The sequence below is a fragment of the Choloepus didactylus genome, chromosome 5 (assembly GCF_015220235.1).
Source record: "Choloepus didactylus isolate mChoDid1 chromosome 5, mChoDid1.pri, whole genome shotgun sequence".
NCBI classification, from domain to species: domain Eukaryota; kingdom Metazoa; phylum Chordata; class Mammalia; order Pilosa; family Megalonychidae; genus Choloepus; species Choloepus didactylus.
The window spans coordinates 153,405,784-153,430,760 of record NC_051311.1 but is presented as its reverse complement, the minus strand read 5'-3'; the positions used below and the strand labels follow the sequence as shown (position 1 = coordinate 153,430,760).

Genomic DNA, 24,977 nt, shown 5'->3' with positions numbered 1-24,977 from the left:
GTACAGGGAAAGCTGCTCCAGAGGAGCAGGTTAAACCCATCAGCAAAATCCCTCCTCCTCTGCCACAGTAACTGGTCTAAGCATGGGCATGGGTATGGGACCCAATTCTGGCCAATTCTGGCCAGTAAGACTAAGAGCGGGGCTTTTGAGAAAAGGTTTCCCACTCTTCTCCAGGCCAAAGTGAACAAGGAAGCAGGAGTCCCCGGACTGCAGCAGCCATCCTGCAACCACAAGTGCCACTCCCCTGAGGACGAGGCCACCACCAGGATGGACGGGAGAGATGAGCTCCTGGATCCTCAACCAGCCCTGAAGCCTGCCCTCCATTTGGATGTCCTAAGCGACACCTCCTAAGCTTTCATACTTTTCCTAAGCCATGTTAAGTTGACTTTTCTAGTTCTGGCAGCTCAAAGCTCTTTCATGGGTAAACATCTCCTCCACCACAATAGGAGGAACGAGACAGGTGGTGAGGCAGGAGTTGAGGGAGATGATGCCTGATGGTTCTGATATTTTTCAGTGAAGTCAAAGGTGATCCAGACGCTAAGGGTGAGAAGTGCCTGGGAGGATGGAACTTGGGGAGAGTGATGAAGGCCTGAAGGAGTTGTTGAGGGCAGTGGGAAGGAGAGCTGCCTGGGGGGTGTGTAGAGGGCCTGGGGCAGGGCTGAGCACCAGCTGGGGGTTTTGAGACATGTGCAGGTGCACCTAGTGTGAAGCTGTGCCCCTCAGCTGAGCCCACCGTCCTAGGCAGACAGCCTCAGGATTTGCCAGGGCAGATCCAAGGGCTGAGGGGAAGAGGAGAAGAAAAGCTGGGGGCATCAGCATAAAAAGCCGTTAAGTGAAGGACTGCAGGGTCTAGGCTGGATTAGGAAGGGAGGGGAAAGGAGAAGGGGCTGAGAGATGGGAGGGAGAAAAGGGACAAAGAGGCTACATGTCTTGCTTTGATTCAAGAGCAGTTACAGTGGGAGCAAGAGTGAGCTTGCTAAGGAGACGAGGCAGAGGAAGGTCACCATAGCCAGAGCTTAGTGTCCCTAGAATTAATACAAAGTGGGGCTCCCGACCCAGCACCCCTCCCGTCCACTGTACCCCCTGAGTGCTGTCTCAGGATTAGCTGCAGTGGGTGAGCTCTAATCTAGCTGACTGAAGCTGGACGGTCACAGATAAGAGCTTAGAAGGGCCCCACACTAAGAGCCCTGTGAGCATTGGAGGGGGAACGTTTTCACATCTGTGCTGATGTTTCTGAAAGTTCTGTAGGGAAAAAGGATCCCTTGTGCAGGGGTGATGAGTTTTCTTAAACTGACCCCATGAAGAACTCACCTCCACATTCATCTCGGTCTCTTCCTTAGTGTGCTGTGAAGAAAAAAAGCAGAAGTTCAGGACCCTGGTGGCACCACCCCAACTCCACGCAGACCCGCCCCTTTGCCACCCTCTTTTTTCTCTCTACCTTCTGTCCATCTGCCCCCAACTACCTCGAATGCCTTCACCACTGGGTGCCCCCAGCAAGGACAGGGGGCTGGTGCCTCACTTGGGGGCTGGTGGTGGCTGGCTTTCCTGGGACTCCGCACCACAAAGATTCTCTAGAGGTGGGAACTTTCAACCCCCAAGGTCCATCCTATACAGGAAGAGCAGCTATAAACAGGAAGCTTCTGTGTACCTCAAAGACTGATGCATGCTCCAAAGCTGATGCTTGGAAAGGACAGTTTTGGGTCTGACTTTCTACTGAGGGGACAAGCAAGGTAGTAAGAAACAGGCACCAGTCTTTTTACCCCCACCTGAGTTTCTAGAGGGCTTCCAATTTATTAGGCTAAAAGAAGAGTGTCCTGTACTCTGGAAGCAGAAAGAATGAGGGAGCAAAACCGGGACAAAGAAAAAGGGGGTAAAGAAACAGAGAGGGTAAGATGTGACAGTGATTCCACGTGTTAAGGTCACCCAGGGGTGCTTACTGATTCAGGTTCAAGAGACTGGGAGTGGGATGGAAGCTAAGAGTTGGCATTTCCCACAGGCATCCAGGACAATGTGTACAGATGTTCAGAAAACCACATTTGGAGCAACATTAGAACTGAGAGGAGAACAAAGAGGCCCAGAAGTCTCAACTCTCCCATTAGTTTCTCAGGCCTGCTAGAACTGTCACTTTCTCTTAACTAAGCCCAGGGTAGGAAGGGGCAGGGCAAGTGGATAATCGGAGGGGATGGAGGTAGAAATACAGATGCCACTCCAGCCTCCCACCTGGGAGATGCCTTCACCGCCTCAGAACCCCAGAATTGGTAGCCCAGGTCCTGGGACCCAGGCCTGCGTGGGCTCTCATTCTCTTTCAAAATATAGGAAAGGTGAAGCAATAAGAATGATAAACATGTGTGCCACTTTGGATATATTTTGTCCCCCAGAAAAAGCCATGTTCTTTAATGCAATCTTGTGGGGGCAGATGTATTAGTGTTGATTAGGCTGGAATCTTTTGATTGAGTGTTTCCATGGAGATGTGACTCAATCAACTATACACGAGAACTTTGGATAGATTATTTCCATGGAGATATGGATCCCACCCATTCAGGGTGGGTCTTGATTTAATCACTGGAGTCCTATAAAAGAGCTCACAAACAGAAGGACCTCAGAGCAGCTGAGAGAGCCATTTTGGAGACGGCCATTGAAAGCAGACTTTTGCTAACGCTTTGGAGATGCTAGCCCAGAGTTGCTCTGGAGAAGCTAAGAGAGGACACAATGCCCTAAGAGCAACATTTTGAAGAAGGCACAGGAGCTGAGAGAGGAGCTGGAACAACCCAGGATCAGCAGACACCAGCCATGCGCCTTCCCAGGTAACAGAGGTTTTCCAGATGCCATTGGCCTTCCTTTGGTGAAGATATACTTGTGTTGATGCCTTAATTTGGACATTTTCATGGCCTTCAGGCTGTAAATTTGTAACCAAATAAACCTCCTGTTATGAAAGCCAATCCATTTCTGATATTTTGCATAACGGCAGCATTAGCAAACCAGAATACCATGAATAATAACAAACTCCGTTTAAAAAAATGTCTTGACTCTCAGCAACCCTGAGAACACCTATGATGGCCTCTTAGCTGTGTACTAACAGTATTTTCTAACAGTATGTGTGTTAAAAGTAATCCCCTCCCTTCTCTCTCTCCATTTCTCCTTCCTTCTTTGAAGGTGGGTCTCATGACCCCAACTGGCCAACATGCTATCTTTCCTTTTGCAGTCTAGAAACTTGTCAGGTTTCCTGACACATCTGAAAAAGGGAATTTGCTAGAAGACAAACCCTAAACAGCAGAGTGTGACAGGGTGAGTAATCTTTCCTCTCAGATTCCTGGAAATCAGTGTGGGTGTGATGTGTGTGTGTGTGTGTGTGTGTGTATGTATAAATGCAAATTTATTAAGATATATTCACACAGCATAGAATTCATCCAAAGTATACAATCATTGGCTCACAGAATCATCACACAGTTGTGCATACCATCCCATGATCAAATTTAAACATTTTCATGATTCCAGAAAAGAAATAAAGACAAAAAAGAAAACTTTAATCCTCCCATATTCCTTATACTCCCATAATATTGACCCATAGTATTGGAGTGGTACATTTGTTATGGTTGATGAAAGAGTGTTAAAATACTACTGTTAACTACAGTCCACAGTTTGCAACACGTATATTTTTTCCCATATATTCCTCTATTACTAACTCCTTATAATTGTGTCATACATCTGCTGTAGTTCATGAAATAAATTTTTAATACTTATACAGTTAACCATGGACACTATTCACCACAAGATTCACTGTTATACATTCCCATGTTTCACTATCCTTTATCTCTTTATACACATTTTCCTTCATTCCTTTGAATTGATACAGGAGATTTGTTTGCACATCTTTGATTAGTTGTTCCAGATTCTGTATCTCCAACTTTTTGATCCATCGACTAGGCCACTTCTTCCTGAGTTTTAGCATGTCACCTGATTTTCCTGATGGGTCTATTCTGAAGATTGATTTCTTTCTCTTATCTAGGATTTAGTTGTTGCCTGGGTTTGCTTTAGGGCACTGCTTTGACAGTTGGGTCATCTGTATTTCTCAGCCAAATTAGGGCCGGGTTCCCATGCAGGGGGTGTAGACCAGCTCCAATGGGTCTAGGATAGGGTCTGGAGAGGCTCTGAAAAGCCCTGCAGTTCCCCTGTACTTTCTGGCCTGCCTAGCAGATGGCGATGTTCAGTGACTTAATAGTCCTCAGAAGCTGTTTACCTCCTGGAGCCCCGGCAGCATCCGACTGGGTGGGGCTGAAATTTCGGGCTCCTGTGCTCTCACTTCACCAGCCAAAATCTGGATCAATGTGGGCTGTGCCCCCCACCCTGACCCCCACTTTACTTGTGGTGGAGGATTCCTGCAGCTGTCCCAGTCTGCAGCCAGCCCCCAAGCAAGGATCAGTCCGCCCACTGCTATTTTCCTCAAGGGTGGGGGGTGGGCACCAGGACCCAGGGTTGGAAACACAGTCTCTGTCCACGTTTTCTCAGACTCTTTGTCCCTCACTGACTTGGGCCTTGAAATGTCCTCCCCTGTCCCCTGGGTTCCCAAACAGTTGATAAGGGTGGTTTCTGCCTGGCGAGTTGCTGCTTTGAGGGAAGATTTTGCAGTTCCCCTCCTGAACCTCCATTTTGGAATCTCCTCCTTGCTGCCCTTTTTCATTCCACCTTCCCCTGCGGCTTATGTCCTGCCATGAGTCCCTGTGGGCTTGTGTCTCTGTGTCTGGATAGAGGTGGGGATCTGTCTCTCGGCTGTGAGAGATTTTATAGTCTGTGTCCCCAGTGGGAGGTGGGAGGGATCTCGGTTACTGCCTCTAGTATCTTCCCAAGCCGAGTGTACTGAATGTGGAGGAGGGGAGGGGACCAGTCAGTCCAAGACAGAAGTTTCCTACCTGATAGTTTTCTCTTTCTTTGATTCGGCATTTGTGGGATCCTTCTCCAGTCTTTACCTACTTACAGAGTTCTGAACAAGTGAGAATTGTCTTTTTTTTTTTCACTGAATCTCCGGGGAGAGGTTTTCAGTGGCTATTTACATCGTCATGTTGATGATGTCACTCCTTGTGATGTATTTTTCTGTGTTCAATATTTCAGAAGGGGAACTAAGACCTTGAGAGGTAAACCAGGGTGGGGATAGAATGGCAGAACTGAAGACAGGTATTGGCCAATGGTCTGGAAACCACGGAGGCTATGCAGAGAACACCACCTGGTTGCCATCCAGTAGCCTGGCATAGATCAGACCCATCTCTGCCAACATTGAACTGTGCTTTATTTATATTTTAAAGAATTTTAGTTTAAGTCCACTTTAAACTGCATGCTTACATGTGCATGGAGAAGTAAGATAACAAAATCTACAATTATGAGGATGCCAATAAACCTGAGCCTACTTGTGACAGCTACTTTAAAATGTTACCCCTAAGCTTCACAACCTTTGCAAAAGAGCACCTGTAATCCCATTTTATTTCAAGTACAAGCAAAAGCACTGGTCCAGGGTGTCACTGCCAATTCGTAGCAGCACTGCCTGTAATTTCAGGGCTTTCTGATTCTAAAGCCAAACCCCAGATTGCACCAGACACCTTCACAGGTGCTGTCTCACATTCACTCAGGTGAGCTTTTTTGGGAGAGTTTCATTTTTAAACCATCAAACACTAAAAGGCTTTATGTTTTCTCACTTTTAGTATTATGGTTGGGAAGGTTTTCCCAAGAAACTTGTAGACATATTTTTGTTTTCTTTTCAATTTATAACTTCTCTTTTGTCTTTTTTTTTTACATTAAAAAGTTTTAATCCATCTAACTTGTATTTTGGTATATGGCATATGTATTTTGGTATATTACTCTTCCTCAAACAGTTAATGAGTTGATTCAGCATCATTTATTGAATATTCCATTCTTTCCTGCAGTGATTTCATACATATATTAAATTCTTTTATATAGGTTCATTCTTTCTTCTTTCACTTTCTCTTCCATGACATTGACCTCTATTCTCATGCTATTAACATAGTTGTTACATTATTGTGACTTTATAATATGTTTTGATAGCTGAAAGTTCAAGTTCTCTCATTAATCCTTTTCAGCATCCTCTATCCTTGCTTGCTGAGGCTTCTAGAATAAATTTAGAATATCTTTGTCAGGTAAAAAAAAATTCTACTGGGACTCTGACTACAATTGCATCAAATTTATAAATTGAATTATGTTGAATTAATAAGCCTTCCCATCAAGAAATATGGTATGCCTCTTTAAGACCAAAAACTCAAAGAAAAAAAAAAATAAAACCTTGAGGCAGTTCCTGAACTATTGCATAACAACAGACAATAGCTCAGGCTGCCTTGGCTCACTAGAAAGTTAAAGGGAAAAAAATGTCAACATCTTGGCATACATGTCCTACTTGAAGCAGGCGTCTCCTCCCCCCACACCCACTGCAGCAGGCCTGCTAAACAGGGTTGGAGTTTGAGACTCTAGGTCTTTGACCTCCAAACACAATGTGGTCAGGTGCTTGCACACAGCTCTCTCTCTTGGGGGGTAAAGGGCCTTCTGAGACTCAAGAGACCAGAATTCCAGAGCTGGCCTGGTCCCCTGCCCCAGCCCACCCGCCAGGGGCCAGGGACGTGGTGTCTGCACCTTCCAAGGGGTCAGGGGTAGATGAACTGAGATGCAGTGAGATGCCCCCTAAACTCTCTTTTCAGTGATGACAAGCTATGATTCCAGCCCACTGTACTCCTAGTTTTTGGTTGCCTCTCAGCTTGGCTTTCTTGGTGTTTGGCTTGCTTAACTGAAGGTTCTCAGTTTCTCTTCTGGGTCTCCCAGGGGTTGATGGGCACAAGTAAACTAGGACAGGGCTCAGGTTTTCGGAGCCAGTGGAGCTTCTGTCCTCCAGGTCCCAAGCACAGAACTGCTAAGCAGGGAAGGCTTCTCCTTAGCTCTCTCCCCAAACACTAGTCCCCACCCTGCAGCTCAACCCACCTCCCTAGCCCTCCCATCTCCCACCTGCTCCTGGTCCCTCTTCTTCTACCTCCTCAGGGCCATTTCAAAACCTACCTTTAAAGGAGAGAAATGAGATAAGGCAAATCAAGTTACTCTAAGGCATCAACAACCAGTATATGCAAACCCTGAAGGGAATAACAATGCTGTAAAAGAGCAGCTTCTTAACTCAAATAATTGTAGAACAATGTGCACTCCAACTTCAAAATTGGGATGGGAGCAGGACATTCTTTCTGGTGCCCATAAATGTTCTTAGGCATGACCCCAGAAGGTCTGAGACATAACCTTGGTCCCTAGTAATGAAAGATTCCTTCTTCCTGGCTGAGTGCAATAGGAAACCATGAAATGCTGGAACAGATGAGTAGAGCATAGCACAAATGATGAGTGGGGAGCTGAAGGAAGCAGAGTATTTCAAAGGTCTGACTTTTGTTTTTTGACACTTTAAAAGCTCACTAATTACACTTTTAATGTTCTTCAGAACATTTGCTTTCCTTACCAGCTCAATCAAGACTTTGATAAACAAGATTTCATAATGTGTCATTTGTGCAATATTTATGTAATATTAACTTACATAACATTAATTACATAAATCATTTCATTCTCTAGACTGCACATACCATGTTCTTTTACTGTTTTGTGCCTATTTGTTTCCTTAGACAATTTTTTTTAATTTTAAAGAGGCTGCAAATTCTCAAATATCAGGTAAGGATCTGGATCTTTAAGGCCCTTTCAATCTCTGAGGTTTTATAACATGGTTTTCTAACAGAAAAGGGGAAACAGTTATGCTACAAGAAAAATAACTTTGTACCATACAAGGTAAATAAAAAATATACAATTATTTACTCAGGCACCTGCCAGTATTTGTGTTAGTATACCAAATAGCTAAAGGGAGTTGGAAATTGGAAGAGTAAAAAAACTTAATACTGCCATACCTAAAAATACAGTGAGTTGACAACCCTGCATGAAACAGAGTTGGAGGGTGTATTAGTTAGGGTTCTCTAGGGAAACAGAATCAATGAGAGGTGTCTATGACTATCAAATTGTAAAAGTGACTCACGCAACTGTGGGTATGCACGAGTCCAAATTCTGTAGAGCAGTCAGCAAACTGTCAACTCCAAGCAAGATGTCCGATGAACTCCTCAGGAAGTGAACCGGCAACTTCGACGAACTCCTCAGGGAATGCTTCACTGGGCAGCCAAAGAAGAAGTGAAAGTTCTCTATCTGTCTTGCTTATAAGTCTTCAACTGATTAATTGGATTAAATCCAGCCAATTGCATTCTCTCATTGTGAAAGGCACGCCCTTTGGTGAGTCATCAGTCACAGCTGCAGTCAATTGACTGATGATTTAATAAACCAGCCTGCTGGTTTACTAACCAGCCTCAGATGTCCTCACAGCAATTGTTAGGCCAGTGCTTGCTTGACCAGACTGCTGGGTACTATCAACTGCCCAAGTTGACACATGAACCTAACCATCACAGTCCATCCCTTGTCAACTTGGCAGTTATACACATCACCTAAAACCATACTTTATCTCTAAGTAGATAACAATAACAGACATATATTTTGCCTAACAATACTCCATTGTGCAGCATACATCTGGAAATGCACTAAATCTCTCCAGAATGGGGTGCAAGTCCTTGGGTGACATTAGCTCTTAAAATTGATTTCCTTTAGCTTAAATACAGCAAAATGAACGGGTTATGCCATATGATAAGGGGATAAGACAAAGAAAGCAAATGAGGGGGAAATATTCATGCCATCGTAGTCCTCATTTCTGTAACTGGTCACGTGGCTGTAGTTCATATTTATCACGACCTTCTTCCACTACCCATTCCATGTTCCCTTTACCCTCAGCAAGCACTTCAGCTGGCCGTGGTTCTTTGCCTCGTGGGGTGTCCTACACTTTCATTCCTGAAGTTTCTTGGCCATTGGTAGTCCTGCCTGGATCAGCTTGCTGCAGTTTTCCATTGACTTTAATCACAGGGCATGGTAGTACTAAGAGACGTCCTAGGGGATCTCCTGTATTCCAGGAAAACTCTTCTTTACTTCCACTGTGTAGTTGCAGTGCTATTTCTCCTTGATAGTCAGGATCAATTATCCCAGCAAGTACAGTAATCCTCTTCCTTGCCTGTTGATTCAGGGGCATAAGAAACCCAAAGCAGCCAGGTGGCAGTCTTAACTTCCAGTTCAATGGGATTATTGTTGTGTTTCCTGGTGGAAGCACTTCTCCTTTTGGAACCAAGACCTGTAGACCAGCAGAGCTTAAGCTTGCAGGGACAGGAAGCGAAAATTTACCTAGTGGATCACTAGGAGTGATAGTGAGTGGTGCCACTCCTGTTTCCACCCCTTGATTCCTGGACCCATGAATCCTGGCTATGAGAGAAACAGCACCACAGAGTGGATGCTGATTCAGAGCATACACAGCCTTCTGGAGAACACTGCCCCAACCCTGCAAGGTATTGCCACCTAGTTGGTGCCGTAATTGAGTCTTCAACAGGCCATTCCACCGTTCTATCAACCCAGCTGCCTTTGGATGATGGGGAACATGGTAAGACCACAGAATTCCATGAACATGTGCCCATTCCCTCACTTCATTTGCTGTGAAGTGGGTTCCTTGTTCTGAAGCAATGCTGTGTGGAATACCATGATGGTGGATAAGGCATTCTGTAAGTCCAGGATGGCAGTTTTGGCAGAAGCATGTTGTGCAGGGAAGGCAAACCCATATCTGGAGTATGTGTTTATTCCAGTAAGAACAAATCGCTGCCCCTTCCATGATGGAAGTGGTCCAATGTAATCAACCTGCCACCAGGTAGCAGGCTGATCACTTCAGGGAATGGTGCCATATCGGGGACTGAGTGTGGGTCTCTGCTGCTGGCAGATTGGACACTCAGCAGTGGCCGTGGCCAGGTCAGCCTTGGTGAGTGGAAGTCCATGTTGCTGAGCCTATGCATAACCTCCATCCCTACCGCCATGACCACTTTGTTCATGAGCCCATTGGGCAATGACAGGAGTTGCTGGGGAAAGAGGCTGATTGGTGTCCACCAAACAGGTCATTTTATCCACTTGGTTATTAAAATCTTCTTCTGCTGAAGTCACCCTCTGGTGAGCATTCACATGGGATACAAATATCTTCATGTTGTTTGCCCACTCAGAAAGGTCTATCCACATACCCCTTCCCCAGACTTCTTTGTCACCAATCTTCCAATCATGTTCCTTCCAAGTCCCTGACCATCCAGCCAAACCATTAGCAACAGCCCAGGAATCAGTATACAAATGCACCTCTGGCCAGTTCTCCTTCCAAGCAAAGTGAACAACCAGGTGCACTGCTCGAAGTTCTGCCCACTGGGAGGATTTCCCCTCACCACTGTCCTTCAGGGACATCCCAGAAAGGGGCTGCAGTGCTGCAGCTGTCCACTTTCGGGTGGTGCCTGCATATCGTACAGAACCATCTGTAAACCAGGCCCGAGTTTTCTCTTCCTCAGTCAACTGACTGTAAGGAACTCCCCAAGATGCCATAGCTATAGGCTGGGAAAGAGAAGGTAAGGTGGAAGGAGTGGAGGCCATGGGCATTTGGGCCACTTCCTCATGTAACTTACTTGTACCTTCAGGACCTGCTCGAGCTCTATCTCGTATATACCATTTCCATTTTATGAAGGAGTGCTGCTGTGCACGCCCAACTTTATGGCTTGGTGGGTCAGATAACACCCAGCTCATGATAGGTAACTCAGGTCTCATGGTAACTTGGTGGCCCATGGTTAAGCGTTCTGTCTCTATTAAGGCCCAGTAGCAAGCCAACAGCTGTTTCTCAAATGGAGAGTAGTTATCTGCAGAGGATGGTACTCCAAAATCCTAAGGGCCTGCATTGTGATTCTCCTATAGGAGCCCGCAAAAGGCTCCAAACAGCATCTCTATTTGCCATTGACACTTCCAGCACCATTGGGTCAGCTGGATCATATGGTCCAAGTGGCAGAGCAGTTTGCACAGCAGCCTGGACCTGTCGCAGAGCCTCATCTTGTTCTGGTCCCCACTCAAAACTAGAAGCTTTTCTGGTCACTCAGTAAATGGGCCAGAGTAGCACACCTAAATGAGGAATATGTTGTCTCCAAAACCCAAAGAGGCCAACTAAGCATTGCGCCTCTTTTTTGGTCGTAGGAGGGGCCAGATGCAACAGCTTATCCTTCACCTTAGAAGGAATACCTCGACAGGCCCCACACCACTGGACACCTAGAAATTTTGTTGAGGTAGAAGGCCCCTGTATTTTTGTTGGATTTATTTCCCATCCTCTGCCACGCAAATACCTTACCAACAAATCTAGAGTAGTTGCCACTTCTTGCTCACTAGGTCCAATCAACATGATATCATCAATATAATGGACCAGTGTGATGTCTTGTGGGAGGGAGAAATGATCAAGATCCCTGTGGACAATATTATGACATAGGGCTGGAGAGTTGATATAACCCTGAGGTAGCACAGTGAATGTAAACTGCTGGCCTTGTCAGCTGAATGCAAACTGTTTCTGGTGGTCCTTACTGACAACAATTGAGAAAAAAAGCATTTGCCAGATCAATAGCTGCATAGCAGGTACCAGGGGATGTGCTGATTTGCTCAAGCAATGATACCACATCTGGAACAGCAGCTGCAATTGGAGTCACCACCTGGTTAAGCTTATGATAATCCACTGTCATCTTCCAAGACCCATCTGTTTTCTGCACAGGCCAAATAGGAGAGTTGAATGGGGATATGGTGGGAATCACCACCCCTTCATCCTTCAAGTCCTTAAGAGTGGCATTAATCTCTGCAATCCCTCCAGGAATCCGGTATTGCTTCTGGTTCACTATTTTGCTAGGCAGGGGCAGTTCTAGTGGCTTCCACTTGGCCTTTCCCACCATAATAGCCCTCACTCCAGGAGTCAGGGAACCAATGTGAGGATTCTGCCAGCTGCTGAGTATGTCCATTCCAATTATGCATTCCGGCACTTGGGAAATAACCACAGAATGGGTCTGGGGACCCACTGGACCCACTGTGAGATGGACCTGAGCTAAAACTCCATCAATCACCTGACCTCCATAAGCCCCAACTCTGACCGGTGGACCAGAGTGATGTTTTGGGTCTCCAGGAATTAATGTCACTTCTGAACCGGTGTCTAATAATCCACAAAATATCTGATCGTTTCCTTTTCCCCAATGCACAGTTACCCTGGTAAAAGGCCGTAGGTCCCCCTGGGGAAGGCTGGGAGGAAGATTAACAGTATAAATTTTTGGCAGTGTAACAGGGTCCTTCCCCAAGGGTACCCGGCCTTCCCTTCATGCAAGGGGCTCTGGATCTGTAAACTGTCTCAAGTCTGGGAATCGATTAAGGGGCCATGACTCTCTGTTCTTGTAATTCAAGGGAGACTTTTGTTCACGTGACCTAGAATTCTTCTGCCTATATAGTTCAAACAAGAATTTAGTCGATTGCCCATCTATTTTACTACTTGGTACTCCATGATCCACTAGCCAACGCCGTAAGTCTCTGTGAGTCATATTATTTTGATTGCTGCTTTGAGCCTGTTTTCCATTACGGTAGCCATGCCCACCTTGTCTGTGGCGATTAACTGCAGCCACTTGGCTTCTGCTGACTCGGGACCCGATTATCCCCATTGTGTTTAAGGATTCCAGCTCAGTGACAGCAGTTCCTACAGTAATATCTGACCTACAGAGAAGGGCGACTACAGAGCTCTTCAGGGATGATGGAGCTAGTTTCACAAATTTATTCCTTACAGTCCTGGTAAAAGGTGTGTCCTCTGGACATTCCAGGGCTGTGTGAGCAGGTCTTCCATGATAAATCCACTCTAACATTACAATCTCTCTAAGCCTTTGAATCCCCTCCTCCACCTTGTACCAGGGCAGTTCTGGCATTTCAACCTCTGGTAATGCTGGCCACCTTTTGATCCATGTTTCAGCCAGCCACCCAAACAAACTGTTAACACCCTTTCTAACCCCTCGAGCTACAACATTGAATGCAGAATCTCTGCTTAGTGGGCCCATATCAGTAAATTCAGCCTGATCCAACCTTATATTCCTTCCACCATTATCCCACACCCTTAATATCCATTCTCACACATATTCCCCTGGTTTCTGTCTGTATAAGTTGGAAAACTCATACAGTTCCTTTGGAGTATAGTGTACTTCTTCATGGGTCACACTTTGTACCTCACCCTTTGGGGCTTGTTGGGACTTGAGCCTAGTTATAGGTCTTGAAGCAAAAACTGGTGGTGGGGGTGGGTCACGAAAAGAGTTAGAATTATCCCTCAAGCCATTTACCTCAGGACATTCTGTTGCATTTTCATCTCTTGAAGCAGGATTAATCTCTCCAGACAGAGGAGTGAGGGCTGCTTCCTCAGGGGAGGTGATTACAGGATTAGCAGGCACTGAAGGGTTAATCTCTTTAGGTGGGGATTGGCTGGTAGGCTCCTTAGGGCAGACTGGAGGTGGGGAAGCTGTTTCCTCAGGACAGCCCTCTACAGGTAAATCTAACAATGGCTCAGCAGAATCCAGGGTTCCAATGTCCTCACTGCCATTATTATCAATACATATGTCCCCATCCCAAGTTTCCGGATCCCATTCTTTTCCAATCAATGCCTTTACTTTAACAGCAGACACCCTGACAGGTTGAGATTTTAGTTTACACTGTAAATCTGCTTCTCGCACAATGAGAGTCTGCGTCTGGTTTTCAGAAACTTCCGGTCTGAGGGCACAGGAAATGAGACTTTCTTTCAGGGCACACATAGAAACCTTTACATCTGTCATACGGCATTTAAGTTTTGAATTTGAAGCCTTTAGCTCATCCCTTTCTCTTACAACTTTACCCAAAGTATCTAAGAGCAGCCAGCCAACATCATTATACCTCTTAATAGTGCAAAACTCTGTGAAGGTGTCGAAAACACTGTCACCCAGAGCCTTGCTTCATACTAGAGTATGATTAGGGGAATCAAACAGTGCTATTTTGTGTATTTCCCTTGCCAACTCATGCCGTGGACTGTCAGTGCCCTCTTGATTATTGGAAATAGAGTCATTAGTGCCTCTGAATCCAATCAGAGTAGAAAATGAATTGTAAAAGCCCATTTTAAGATTCCGTTTCTCAAGAACCACTCCCAGTACCAAGTTGTATTAGTTAGGGTTCTCTAGGGAAACAGAATCAATGAGAGGTGTCTCTGACTATCAAATTGTAAAAGTGACTCACGCAACTGTGAGTATGCACGAGTCCAAATTCTGTAGAGCAGTCAGCAAACTGTCAACTCCAAGGAAGATGTCCGATGAACTCAGGAAACGAACCGGCAACTTCGACGAACTCCTCGGGAAATGAACTGGGATCTTTGACAAACGTGTTCGATGAACTCCTCAGGAAATGAACTGGCAACTTCGATGAACTCCTCAGGAAATGCTTCACTGGGCAGCCGAAGAAGTGGAGGTCTTCTATCTGCCTCGCTTATAAGTCTTCAACTGATTAATTGGATTAAATCCAGCCAATTGCATTCTCTCATTGTGGAAGACACGCCCTTTGGTGAGTCATCAGTCACAGCTGCAGTCAATTGACTAATGATTTAATAAACCAGCCTGTTGGTTTATTAACCAGCCTCAAACCTCCTCATGGCAATTGTTAGGCCAGTGTTTGCTTGACCAGACAGCTGAGTACTATCACCTGACCAAGTTGACACATGAACCTAACCATCATAGAGGGCAAAAGCAGCAGTGACCTGCAGTTCTATGTGCTTCTATTAAAAAAAAAAATTTTTTTTGCCCAGTTCCTTTTATTCCCATAATGTCCCTTAAGAAGTAAGAGCCCCAAGCCCTCACTCTGCAGAGATCACTGCCTGTGAAGGTGCTCACCCTCCAACATTATCCCCCAACACCTTCCCCGTGCCCCCAGCCATCCCCTTCCACTCATTCTCTCCCTTCCGTGCCCTCAAGAGGCTAGGGAGCCTTCTCTACACACTGCATCATCTGGGCCCCTCCACCCTCCAGCCTCCATGTGGGTTTGGTCAATGGAGAAGATCAGTGGGCAGAAGATGGGAAAGAGATGCTGGGGTATTTATTTCCCACCTGCCCATCCCATCTGGTGAGTGGTCCTTTGTCTGGAGCTCCAGCTCTCACCAAGCTATGGTGCCACAATTCCTTATCCTGCTCTTTATGCTGCTCATCCCTGGGTCTCCCATCGTCATTATTTGTTAGTTACCAGAATATTGTCCCCTCTTCTACATATCAGCTTGGAAGTTTATCACCAATGTACTGTCCCCTTGTTGGGGGTTGAATCACATCACACATGAAAGACATGGTCAACTCTTAATCCGTATTCCTCTGGATACAAGCCCGTTTGTACATGGGACCTCTGAGAACACTACTGTTAGTTAGTATCTTTGAAGATCCTATTTGGATGAAGCTAAATTGAATCAGGGTGGCCTTAATCCTTACTGCTGAAGCCCTTAGAAGGAGAGGAAGTCTAGACAGAGACGCACTGACTGAGCAGGAGAAGCAGAAGGTAGAGGAGAAGCATGTAAGGAAGGCAAAGATGTTGGCCAAGGAACCCTAAGGACTGCAGCGAGCCAGCACCAGGACACTTAGCAGATTGCAGGGAGAAAGCACAGCCTGCCGAGACCCTGATTTTGGATTTCTGGCCTACAAAACCACGAGACAATAAAACACTGTTGTTCAGCCAATCCACTGTGTGGTGTCTGTCACAGCAGACCTGGCAAGCTCATACACCCCTCCAAAATTCCTTTCATTTCATTGCTACTTCCTGTAGGGATCCTGACTGATGGATTTCCCTGCCAAAATCTCTGAGTAAATGAGTAGTACAACCAGGACTAAACCATTAGTTTCCTTAGTGACCATTAAGCCTCTTTGTCTATTTCAGTCTCTGTCCCACAGGCAAATTAAAATGTGAATCTCTTTAGAACAAGTCAGCAATACTTTAGTGGTTTCCATAAACCCAGCGGCTCTCAACTGATATTTACGATTGTCCTGACCAGGGGCAATAGAGGGTAGTGAATCTGGCATCCAGTGGGTAGAAGCCAGGGATGCTGTTAAACATCCTACAATGTTAAGTACATCCTACAATGTCACATGATTTTGTGACAGAAAAGGAGAAACAGTTATGCTACAAGAAAAGTAGCTTTGTACCAGTACAAGGTAAATATAAAATATTTGGAACTATTATGTACCCCCAGAAAAGCCATGTGCTTTTAATCCAGTCCTGTGGGGTCAGATCTATTGTGAGTGGGACCTTTTTTTTTTTCATAGCAAATTATATTTATTTATTTTAAGTAAATATCTGAGAATGTTAGACTTTTCCAAGAGTGTGCAGATAAAAGGACCTAAATATGAAAACTTCATTTTAAAACTTCTGAAAATATAAACCCATTTATATTATATGACTTACAAAAACTGAAGGATGTGAATGAAGTAGGAGGATGTTTATTATGGTCTAGCTTGACACTATTATTAGCTTCCATTGTGCCAAATATTTTACGTACAATATAATTTAGTCCTAACAGTCCCTATTAGGAAGGTATTATTATCCCCGTTTTACAAATGGGCAAACAGTCACAGAGATGTTAAATCACCTGCCCCAAACCACTCTGAAATGAGAACCCAGATTTGTCTACTCTGAAGTCTGTCCTCATGACCACCATGCCAGACTGCCTGGTTATCTGTTTCTCCTAAAACAGAGCGAGCCACCCCTACCTAAAAGCACAGTGCTAGAGATAAAATAGTCCATTTACATATTTTTCTCACTTTAAGCTTTGCCAACAATATGCAGGAAATACATGAATGGAAAGACTTTTTTTTTTTTTTTTTTTTTTTTTTTTACTTTCCATAACCTTTTATTAAGAACAAACTAATAATTTAAGAAAGTTTCATTATTATAATAGAAAGAAAACTAAATTTTAGTTTTACATGAATACATGTTTGATATAACAGCTTTTTTTTTTTTTTTTTTAATCTTCATTTTATTGAGATATATTCACATACCACGCAGTCATACAAAAAGAGTGGGACCTTTTGACTGAGTTGTTTCCATGGAGATGTGACCACCCAATTCAAGGTGGATCTTAATAGCCCAGGTGGAGTCCTCTAGGAGAGGATAAAAGGCAGACATTTTGAAAAGAGCTCGGAGAAGCTAAGATATGTAATCCAGAGTTTGCCCCCAGGAGAAGCTAAGAGAGAAGCTAAGACAGAAGCCCAGAGACATTTTGGAGAGAGCCATGGAAACCAGAAGCTAAACCCGGGAGAGGCCCAGCAGACTCTGGCCATGTGCCTTCCCATGGGACAGAGGAACCCCAGATGCCATCAGCCTTTCTACAGAGAAGGTATCGTCCTGTTGATTCTTTAACTGGGAAATTTTCATGGCCTTAGAACTGTAAATTTGTGCACTAATAAACTCCCATTGTAAAAGCCAATCCACTTCTGGTGTTTTCCATTCCGGCAGCTTTAGCAAACCAAAACACCCCACAACACAAAGAATTAGCCCACTTCAAATGTCAGCAGTGCTGAGGGTGAGAAAGCCTGGATTTCTCATCACGTGGAATAAATCACAGTTATTACACTCCTCTTTCCTCCTCTCAGAAACGCTCTCTCACATGCCTACAATCATCATCCTAAAGCCAGGCCACCAGCAGAAGGATGGGGCAGGTTAGGGAAACGGTGGCTTTCTCAGGTGGGGCCAGATGCAAACCTGAGAGATAGGGGAAGAAGTAAAAGCGGTCCTCCGCCCCCAGAGTGGATTTCCCTCTCACTGGAGGGAGCCTCGTACTCAGGGCCTCTCAAAGAAAGTGTAACAGCTGCATGGGAAAAAGTCTGAAATGCACACATCAAAATATTAAAAGTGCCTTTTTGGCAGTGACAACCTCCCCAAGCGAACATGCCCCTTGCAAAGGACCTCCTTCATCCCCCTGCAGAAGAGGAGAACAGGAAACATAAGAAGAAGCACCTGGTGCAGAACCCCAATTTTTACTTCATGGATATGAAATGCCTGGGATGCTAGAAAACCTGTATGGTCTTTCCCCTTTTATAGAGTAGTTTTGTGTGTTCACTGCTCCACTGTCCTCTGCCAGCCTACAGGAGGAAAGGCAAGGCTTACAGAAGGCTGCTCTTCAGACGGAAGCAGCACTATAAGCATCCCGAAGCAAGAGGAGTGGGACACAATCCCCCAAAAACAATATGGATACAAATATATATATATGAAGTAATTACGTCTCTGAGTGGTAGAACTTTCAGTGATTTAGTTTAGTTTTTTCTTTTGCTTATCTATTTACTTTTAAATTTCTGATAAAGATTAAATGTATGCAATTATTCAAAACTCCAAGAAATTATAAATGATACTTGTGGTAGGTTGAATTATATACCCCCCAAAACACATGTTCTTGGTCTTGATCTGCATTCCTGTGGGTGTGAACATATTGCAAAGAGGATCTCTTGAAGATGTTATTTTTGTTAAAGTAAGGCCCAAATGAATGAGGGTGAGCCTTAATCTGATTACTGGACTAGAAGCAGAAGAAATAAGCAGAAGAGATTCAGACATGCTTAAAGAGAAAGCCAAAGACAGGAGCTGGAAGCCGGAAGTCAAGGGAACCCGGAAAAGAAGGGAGAGCACACTGCCATGTGAGTGCACTGCCAACCCCACCTCCCAAGCCTTCTAGACTCTGAAACCATGAGCCAATAAATTGGTGTTGTTAAGCCAACCTATTCTATGGTATTTTGATCACAGCCTGGTAAACTAAGGCAGCACCATTACCTTTCACTGACTCCATCACATTTCTCCCAGCTCCAACTGTCCAATTCCTCAACTGGGTGAGTTTTCACACGACAATGTAACAAGGTGCTCTAATAATGAAGCCCATAGAAGATTGTCTTGATGGATGAGTCTGAAGCAAAGCTCTGCTTCTTTCAAGGTCATCAATATTTGGGGGGATGAATGAAGAAATGAATGAAGTCACTAAGTGTGTTTTACTTTCAAATGACAAGAAGTAGTAACAGACCAAGCCTTACTTACCAGAGACAAATTTGAGACTCAACTGCAAACACAACACAGAGCCACATGGTTTGATAAGGTAGTTACCAGACACATGGTTATTTATATTTAAATTAATTAAAATAAAATTTTTAAAAATCTAGTTCCTTAGTCACACTAGCCACACTTCAAGTGTTCAATAGCCACAAGTGGCTAGTGGCTGCCATACTGGAGAGCACAGCCAGAGAATATTTCCATCATCACAGAACATTCTTTTGATCAGCATTGACATACTTTCTTCTTTTATCCCCCGGAGTTATTTCCCATTCTCACATTTTCTCTGCTCCCAATTTCTGCGTATATTTACTTTATATTTACTTGTTACTATTGATTTTTTTGTTGGCTACCTTGGTTCCTTTGTGGAACAATTCAAGGTATCATTACTTTTGAAATATCAGTGCATATATAGCCCTGTTGCTGCGAACTCAGTGTGATGGTTAGGTTCACGTGTCAACATGGCCAGGTGATGGTGCCCAGGTGTCTGGTCAAATAAGCATCAGTCTATTACTGCAAGGACATTTGTGGCTGATTAATAAACCAGAAGGCTGGTTTATTAAATCATCAATCAACTGCACCTGTGACTGATTACATCAACAAAGACATGCCTTCCACAATGAGAGAATTCAATCAGCTGGATTTAATCCAATCAGTTGAAGACTTTTAAGGGAGAAAGAGAGAGGGCCTTCACTTCTTCTTCAGTCAGCCAGCCTCTCCTGGGGAGTTCATCAAAGACCTTCATTGGAGTTGCCAGTTTGCTGCCTGCCCTATGGAGTTTGGACTTGTGCATTCCCACAGTTGCATGAGACACTTTTATAAAATCTCATATTTACAGGTATCTCCTTTTGGTTCTGTTTCCCTAGAGAACCCTAACTAATATACTCAGCCATCAGTTTTTTGACTATACAGCAGAGTTAGCAGCTCATGGAGCATTGTCATTTGCTCAAAACTCAAAAATTTCAGGAATGTAGCTTCCCTGTCCCAAAGGTACTATCTTCATTTTTCCATCATAAATGAAAAACTATCAACTATACATTAATGAAAAACTTCCAAGCTGATATTGTTATCTAATCAAAATTACTCTGAAGGGACAATAAGGCATTTCTCTACAGATTAATGAAATGTCTTTTCTTTTTCAAATTCCAAGGTACATGGCTAAAGGTCAACTTGTTTCCAAAGTCTTAAGTATACCATTGTGGCAAAAATGATGGCCTAACTTGTCACTACTGATGCATGTGATCATATAATCAGAGTCCTGGAAATACCAGGCAGAATTGAGGAATGAAAATGTGCATGTACACTATTTCCTAGGAAACAGAACAGATGTGGTCCAACATCTTATAAATGTGGCAAGACAGTAACCTGGAAAAATGATTTAGGCCAGACCATAGAGGATTTCTCCCTGAGACTGCACTTTCAGCAGTTCCTAGATTTCTTATCTTCGTGTTTTGGCAACTACAACATCTGATAAACCAGAGTCACAGCCACACAGTTCACCAAGATCACACAGTACACAATTTACCCAATCCAGCCTGAGAAGATCTTAAGTTTCACATCTAAGAGGCACTAAGACCCATAAAGCTAGAGATTGTGGTGCCCTGGCCAACTTAAGAGAGGCCATAAAAGAAGAGAAAGCGTGACACAAACAACTGCATTGTCGAGGGGCAAAGCGTGGATTCCTAAAACTTACACACCTGAGTTTAAATCCTCCCTTTGGAGCTTTTTAGATGAGTAATCTGGCCTCTCTGAGCCTCTGCTCCCTAACCCGATTGCCTAGGTAGTAGTGAAGGCAATCACGCTTGCATTCTTTTATTTAGCAAATATTTACTGAGCACCTACTATGTGTCAGGAACTCTTGTAGACACACATTGCATTCAAGAAATGGAGACGGCGAGTGTGGGACCTTGCAAAGTGAGGCAGAGATTGTAAAACAATCGTCGCACACTTAGGTGTCCAGTTTTTCCCTTCGGGGTCCACTGACGAGAGGAAATATTTCCATGAGACTAGAGAACCAAAGTTCTTGCCCCTAGGCCAGGCTTGAATATCTATTTATGCAATACTTTGAGTGTGCTGTTAATTGAGAGGGAGAGGGGAGCTAAGGCCAACAAAAATTGAACCATCTTCTGTTCTAAACTATCTTCTTTTTTTAAATAAAGTCCTGCTCTCAAAATTAAAGGGAATACATTAAAAAAAAATTTCCTGAGCACCTGTCTTCTCCATTTCTAGGCAAAAACAAACGTAGATGGACATATTTAGGAACATCTACATGCTACCCTTCAGATGACTGACTATTTCATCTTTTACAAACATACTAATTAATGTTTAATATTCTGCTGCTTTACAGTTCAGTGAATATATGCTCTTTCTTAAGAGCCTGTTATATATGATAGGCAGATAGATGGATGGATGGATTGATAGATAGATAGATAGATAGATAGATAGAATGATATAGCAAATGCGGCAAAATATTGAAATTGATGGATCTGGGGGGATAGGGGTATGTCAGGATTCTCTGTATGGGGTTTGTTTTATTTTTGTAACTGTCCTGTAAGTTTGAAAAGTATTTCAAAATAAAAATTAGGAAAAAGAAAAGGAAAAAAAAACGCCTGTCAATAACAGAAATAAAAATTCTTGCTCTATCGGTTAGCAAAGATTTTTTAAAAATTGTGTCAAGTCTTGGCCAAGGTGTGGCACAACATGTGTTTCAGAGAAAGGTGAAAATTAACAGATGTGCCAAAGTGGTAAATCCTTGGCTTTGATCAGATGCTAACTGGATGGGCAAGGGAATATAAATTAAAAAAAAAAAAAAAATGCTTGAAACACTGGGAAAATACTGAAGATTATTCCTAAAAGTTAAAGTGTAACAGAGAGCCTGCTATGTTTTTTAGTTGTCTGACTACGGAACCTCCCTTACAATACTTATGTCTACCCTTTGACTTTGGTTCTTGTTTCTCTGTAATGTATTATGTAAGAAAAGTAGGGATCTGCATATTTATCAACACGAACTTTTGGTAAGATATCTGCACTATATATCAACAGCCTGTACTTCAATAACTTCTCTTCCTGGAATTAATACCATGGGCCTTACATCAATTATGGAGAAAAAATGTTCAACCCAGTAGAGTTTGCTTTGTAAATATGATGATGATGACAGCTAACACTTATTCAATCCTAACCATGCTGAAAGCAATTTATGTTTCCTAATTCATTTAATCTTCAAAATCGCCCTTCAGGTATGCATTATTATTATCCCCACTTTACAAATGAGGAAACTGAGGCACTAAGAGGTTACATAATTGCCTAAGGTCACACAGCTAGTCTTTGATAAACAAAAACAAAAACAAAAACAAACAAAAAAACCCACACATAATGTTAAATGGAAAAAAAAAAATCAGGATCCAAAATTGTATATACGGTATGATGCCTCAAATCTTTTTGTTTTTTTTTTTATTTAAGTAGGATATAAATAAACTGCTAGCCCCATTTTTGAGCAGGTTATATAGAGTGCACTTTACAGAACAGTGAGTCATGTAATCTTCACATTTTCCATTTTCCGAAGAGAAAAGAGAGCCTAAGACAGGTTAAGTACCTCCGGCCGCGTCTCAGGGTAAGGCGCGCCCTGCGGTTCCTGGGGCTGAGCTCCCAGCCTGCACGCAATGGATGCCTGATTCAGCCACTCGCTCACCCCAACCGCCTGTTATACCAGCCCAGTCATGCAAGAACGACACCTGCTACATAAAAACTGAAAGCATAAATACTTAAAAATTTAAATACAGATTTAGTTTGATAAAATGTATGCCTGTCTCTGCTCTATTTGAAGACGCCTCTCCTGGGCTGCGCGCGCGCCGTGATCCTGGGCGGTTTAGCTCCCGGACCGCGTCCACCGCGCGCGGCCCGGCAGGGCGGGCGATCGCCTTCCCTCCGGCGTCTAAACTCCGGGCCGGGGACTTCATAAGAGCCCCATGCGATCCCTCCTGTCTGAGCGTTCTCCTTACCTGATGCCTTGGCCGAAGCTCCAGATCTCCGCGCAGCCTCCGGGACCGCCAGGAGCAGCCGGGTCTGCAGGCGGGGCGGGGAGCCTGGCTCCCATTGGCCACCTCGCCCTGGCGGGGGGCGCGCGCGGGCCGGAGGGGCGGGGGGTGAGAGAGGACGCTGACCGCCCTCCCTGCTCGGTGACGGGGTGTGGTGGGAGCCGGGCGTGGGCAGTGGAGAGGGGCCTGGTTGCGCGCCCTGCTTAGTAAGGGCGGGAGGCGGGTGCGAGAGTGAGGGGTGCCTCCGGGCCTGCGAGGCCGCGCTATGGGGGTCACGCGTGGCCCGGAAAACTGGGGTGGGGTCGTGCCCTGTGGCCTGAACCCTGTTCGGTGACAGGGATGGTAGGTGGGAGAGTCCCTAGGCCCGTGCGCCGCGGCTCTGCTTGGGCCCTTGCAGTGCGCCCTGCGCCCGGCTCCGCGTGCGCGGGTGGAGTGCCCGGGAGTAGCCGGGCCCAGTTGTGGAGCGGCCCCTGCACTCCGGTGCAGCCACGAACCCTGATCGATCGCGAGCTGGTTTAGAAGGGACGTCGCGCGCGAACCAGAAGACTGGGGAGGGAGCCTGGGCCGTGCCCTGTTCCCTGACCCCTGCGTGGTGGCTGGGGCAGGCGGTGGGAGCCGGCTGAGGGGAGGGGTCCCTAGGCCCGAGCAAGTTCGGGCCCTCATCCTGCGTCGGGTCCCTGGCAGGCGCGTCCGAGCCTGTGTATGTGGCCGATCCCTTCACGGTGTGCCCCGACCAGGAGTGGGGGGAGTTGCAGCTCTCCTCCGGTGGTATGGGCGGGGTCCTTATTGGGTTAGTGGCCCCAGGCCAAAATGAAGGTTTTCTTTTGAAATAATTTCCAACTTTCAAGACAGTTGCAAAAATACTGCAAAACTCATACAGAGAACTCCAACATAACCCACTCCCATACCCAGATCCACCAATTTTAACATTTTACCACATTTTCTTTGCCATTCTATTTATCTATCTTCCAAACATTTGAGAGCAGATTGTACACATCATGCTTCTTGAACATATTTCCATGTACATTTCCTAAGAACAAGGCTATTCACTTATGTAACCACCTTAACTATAGTTATCAAGTTCAAGAAATTTAACATTGCTATAAAGCTTACAGTCCTTATTCCAATTTTTCTTTCTTTTTTTTTTGGTATGTCTCAATAATATCCTTTAAGCCTTTTCTCCTCCAATTTAGATCCAGTCTAGGAAAATGTATTGCATTTAATTGTCTCTTGTCATTGTCTCTCTCTCTTTCGTTTTTTAAACTGTAGAGACATATATACAACATAAGCTTTCCCATCTCAGCTACTCTCAAGCATACCTTTCTTTCACTGAGATTAATCACATTCAGGAAGTTGCACTACCTTCACCTCCTTCCATTACCAGAATTTTCCCATCACCCCAACAGAAACCCTACACCCATTATGCATTAAGTTCCCATTCTCCCTCCTATCTGCCCTAGTAACTTGTACTCTTCTGTCTATATGAGTCTGCATAACGAGCTACTTCATTTAAGTGGAATCATACCATCTCTGTACGCTTGTGACTGATTTACTGCACTCAACATGATGTCTTCAAGGTTCATCCATGTTGTTGCATGTATCAGAACTTCATTCCATTGTATGTATATACCACATTTTTCCATTCATCTGCTGGTGGACGTTTGGGTTGCTTCCACCTTTTGGCTCTTGTGAATAACGCTGCTATGAACATCGGTGTACAAATATCTGTCTGAGTTCCTGCTTTCAATTCTCTGGGGTATATGCCTAGAAGTTGGATTGCCAGGTCATATGGTAGTTCTATGTTTAACTTTTTGAGGAACCACCAAATTGTTTTCCACAATGGTTGCACCATTTCACATTCCTATCAACAAAGTACAAGTTTTCCTATTTCTCTGCATCCTTACCAGCACT

General features: G+C 44.5%; 1 protein-coding gene and 1 pseudogene across 3 annotated transcripts in view; one reads left to right on the top strand and one right to left on the bottom strand.

The window, feature by feature from the left end:
• BLVRA (biliverdin reductase A) overlaps nt 1–23,338 on the bottom strand; it is a 74,377-nt gene extending 51,039 nt beyond the window's left edge. Inside the window, exons 1-2 of one of the 3 annotated variants that reach the window (XM_037837153.1) lie at nt 23,031–23,338; nt 1,312–1,344 (exon numbers count right to left, since the gene is read on the bottom strand). In XM_037837153.1, the coding sequence (XP_037693081.1) occupies nt 1,312–1,323 (12 nt within the window). In that variant the 5' untranslated portion in view covers nt 1,324–1,344; nt 23,031–23,338. Of the gene's footprint in view, nt 1–1,311; nt 1,345–8,047; nt 8,093–18,762; nt 18,997–23,030 lie in introns of those variants that run through there. The other 2 variants (XM_037837155.1, XM_037837154.1) reach the window with 2 other exon arrangements.
• Nucleotides 17,890–22,990, top strand: LOC119535476 (annotated as a pseudogene).
• Nucleotides 23,339–24,977: the final 1,639 nt, after the last annotated feature.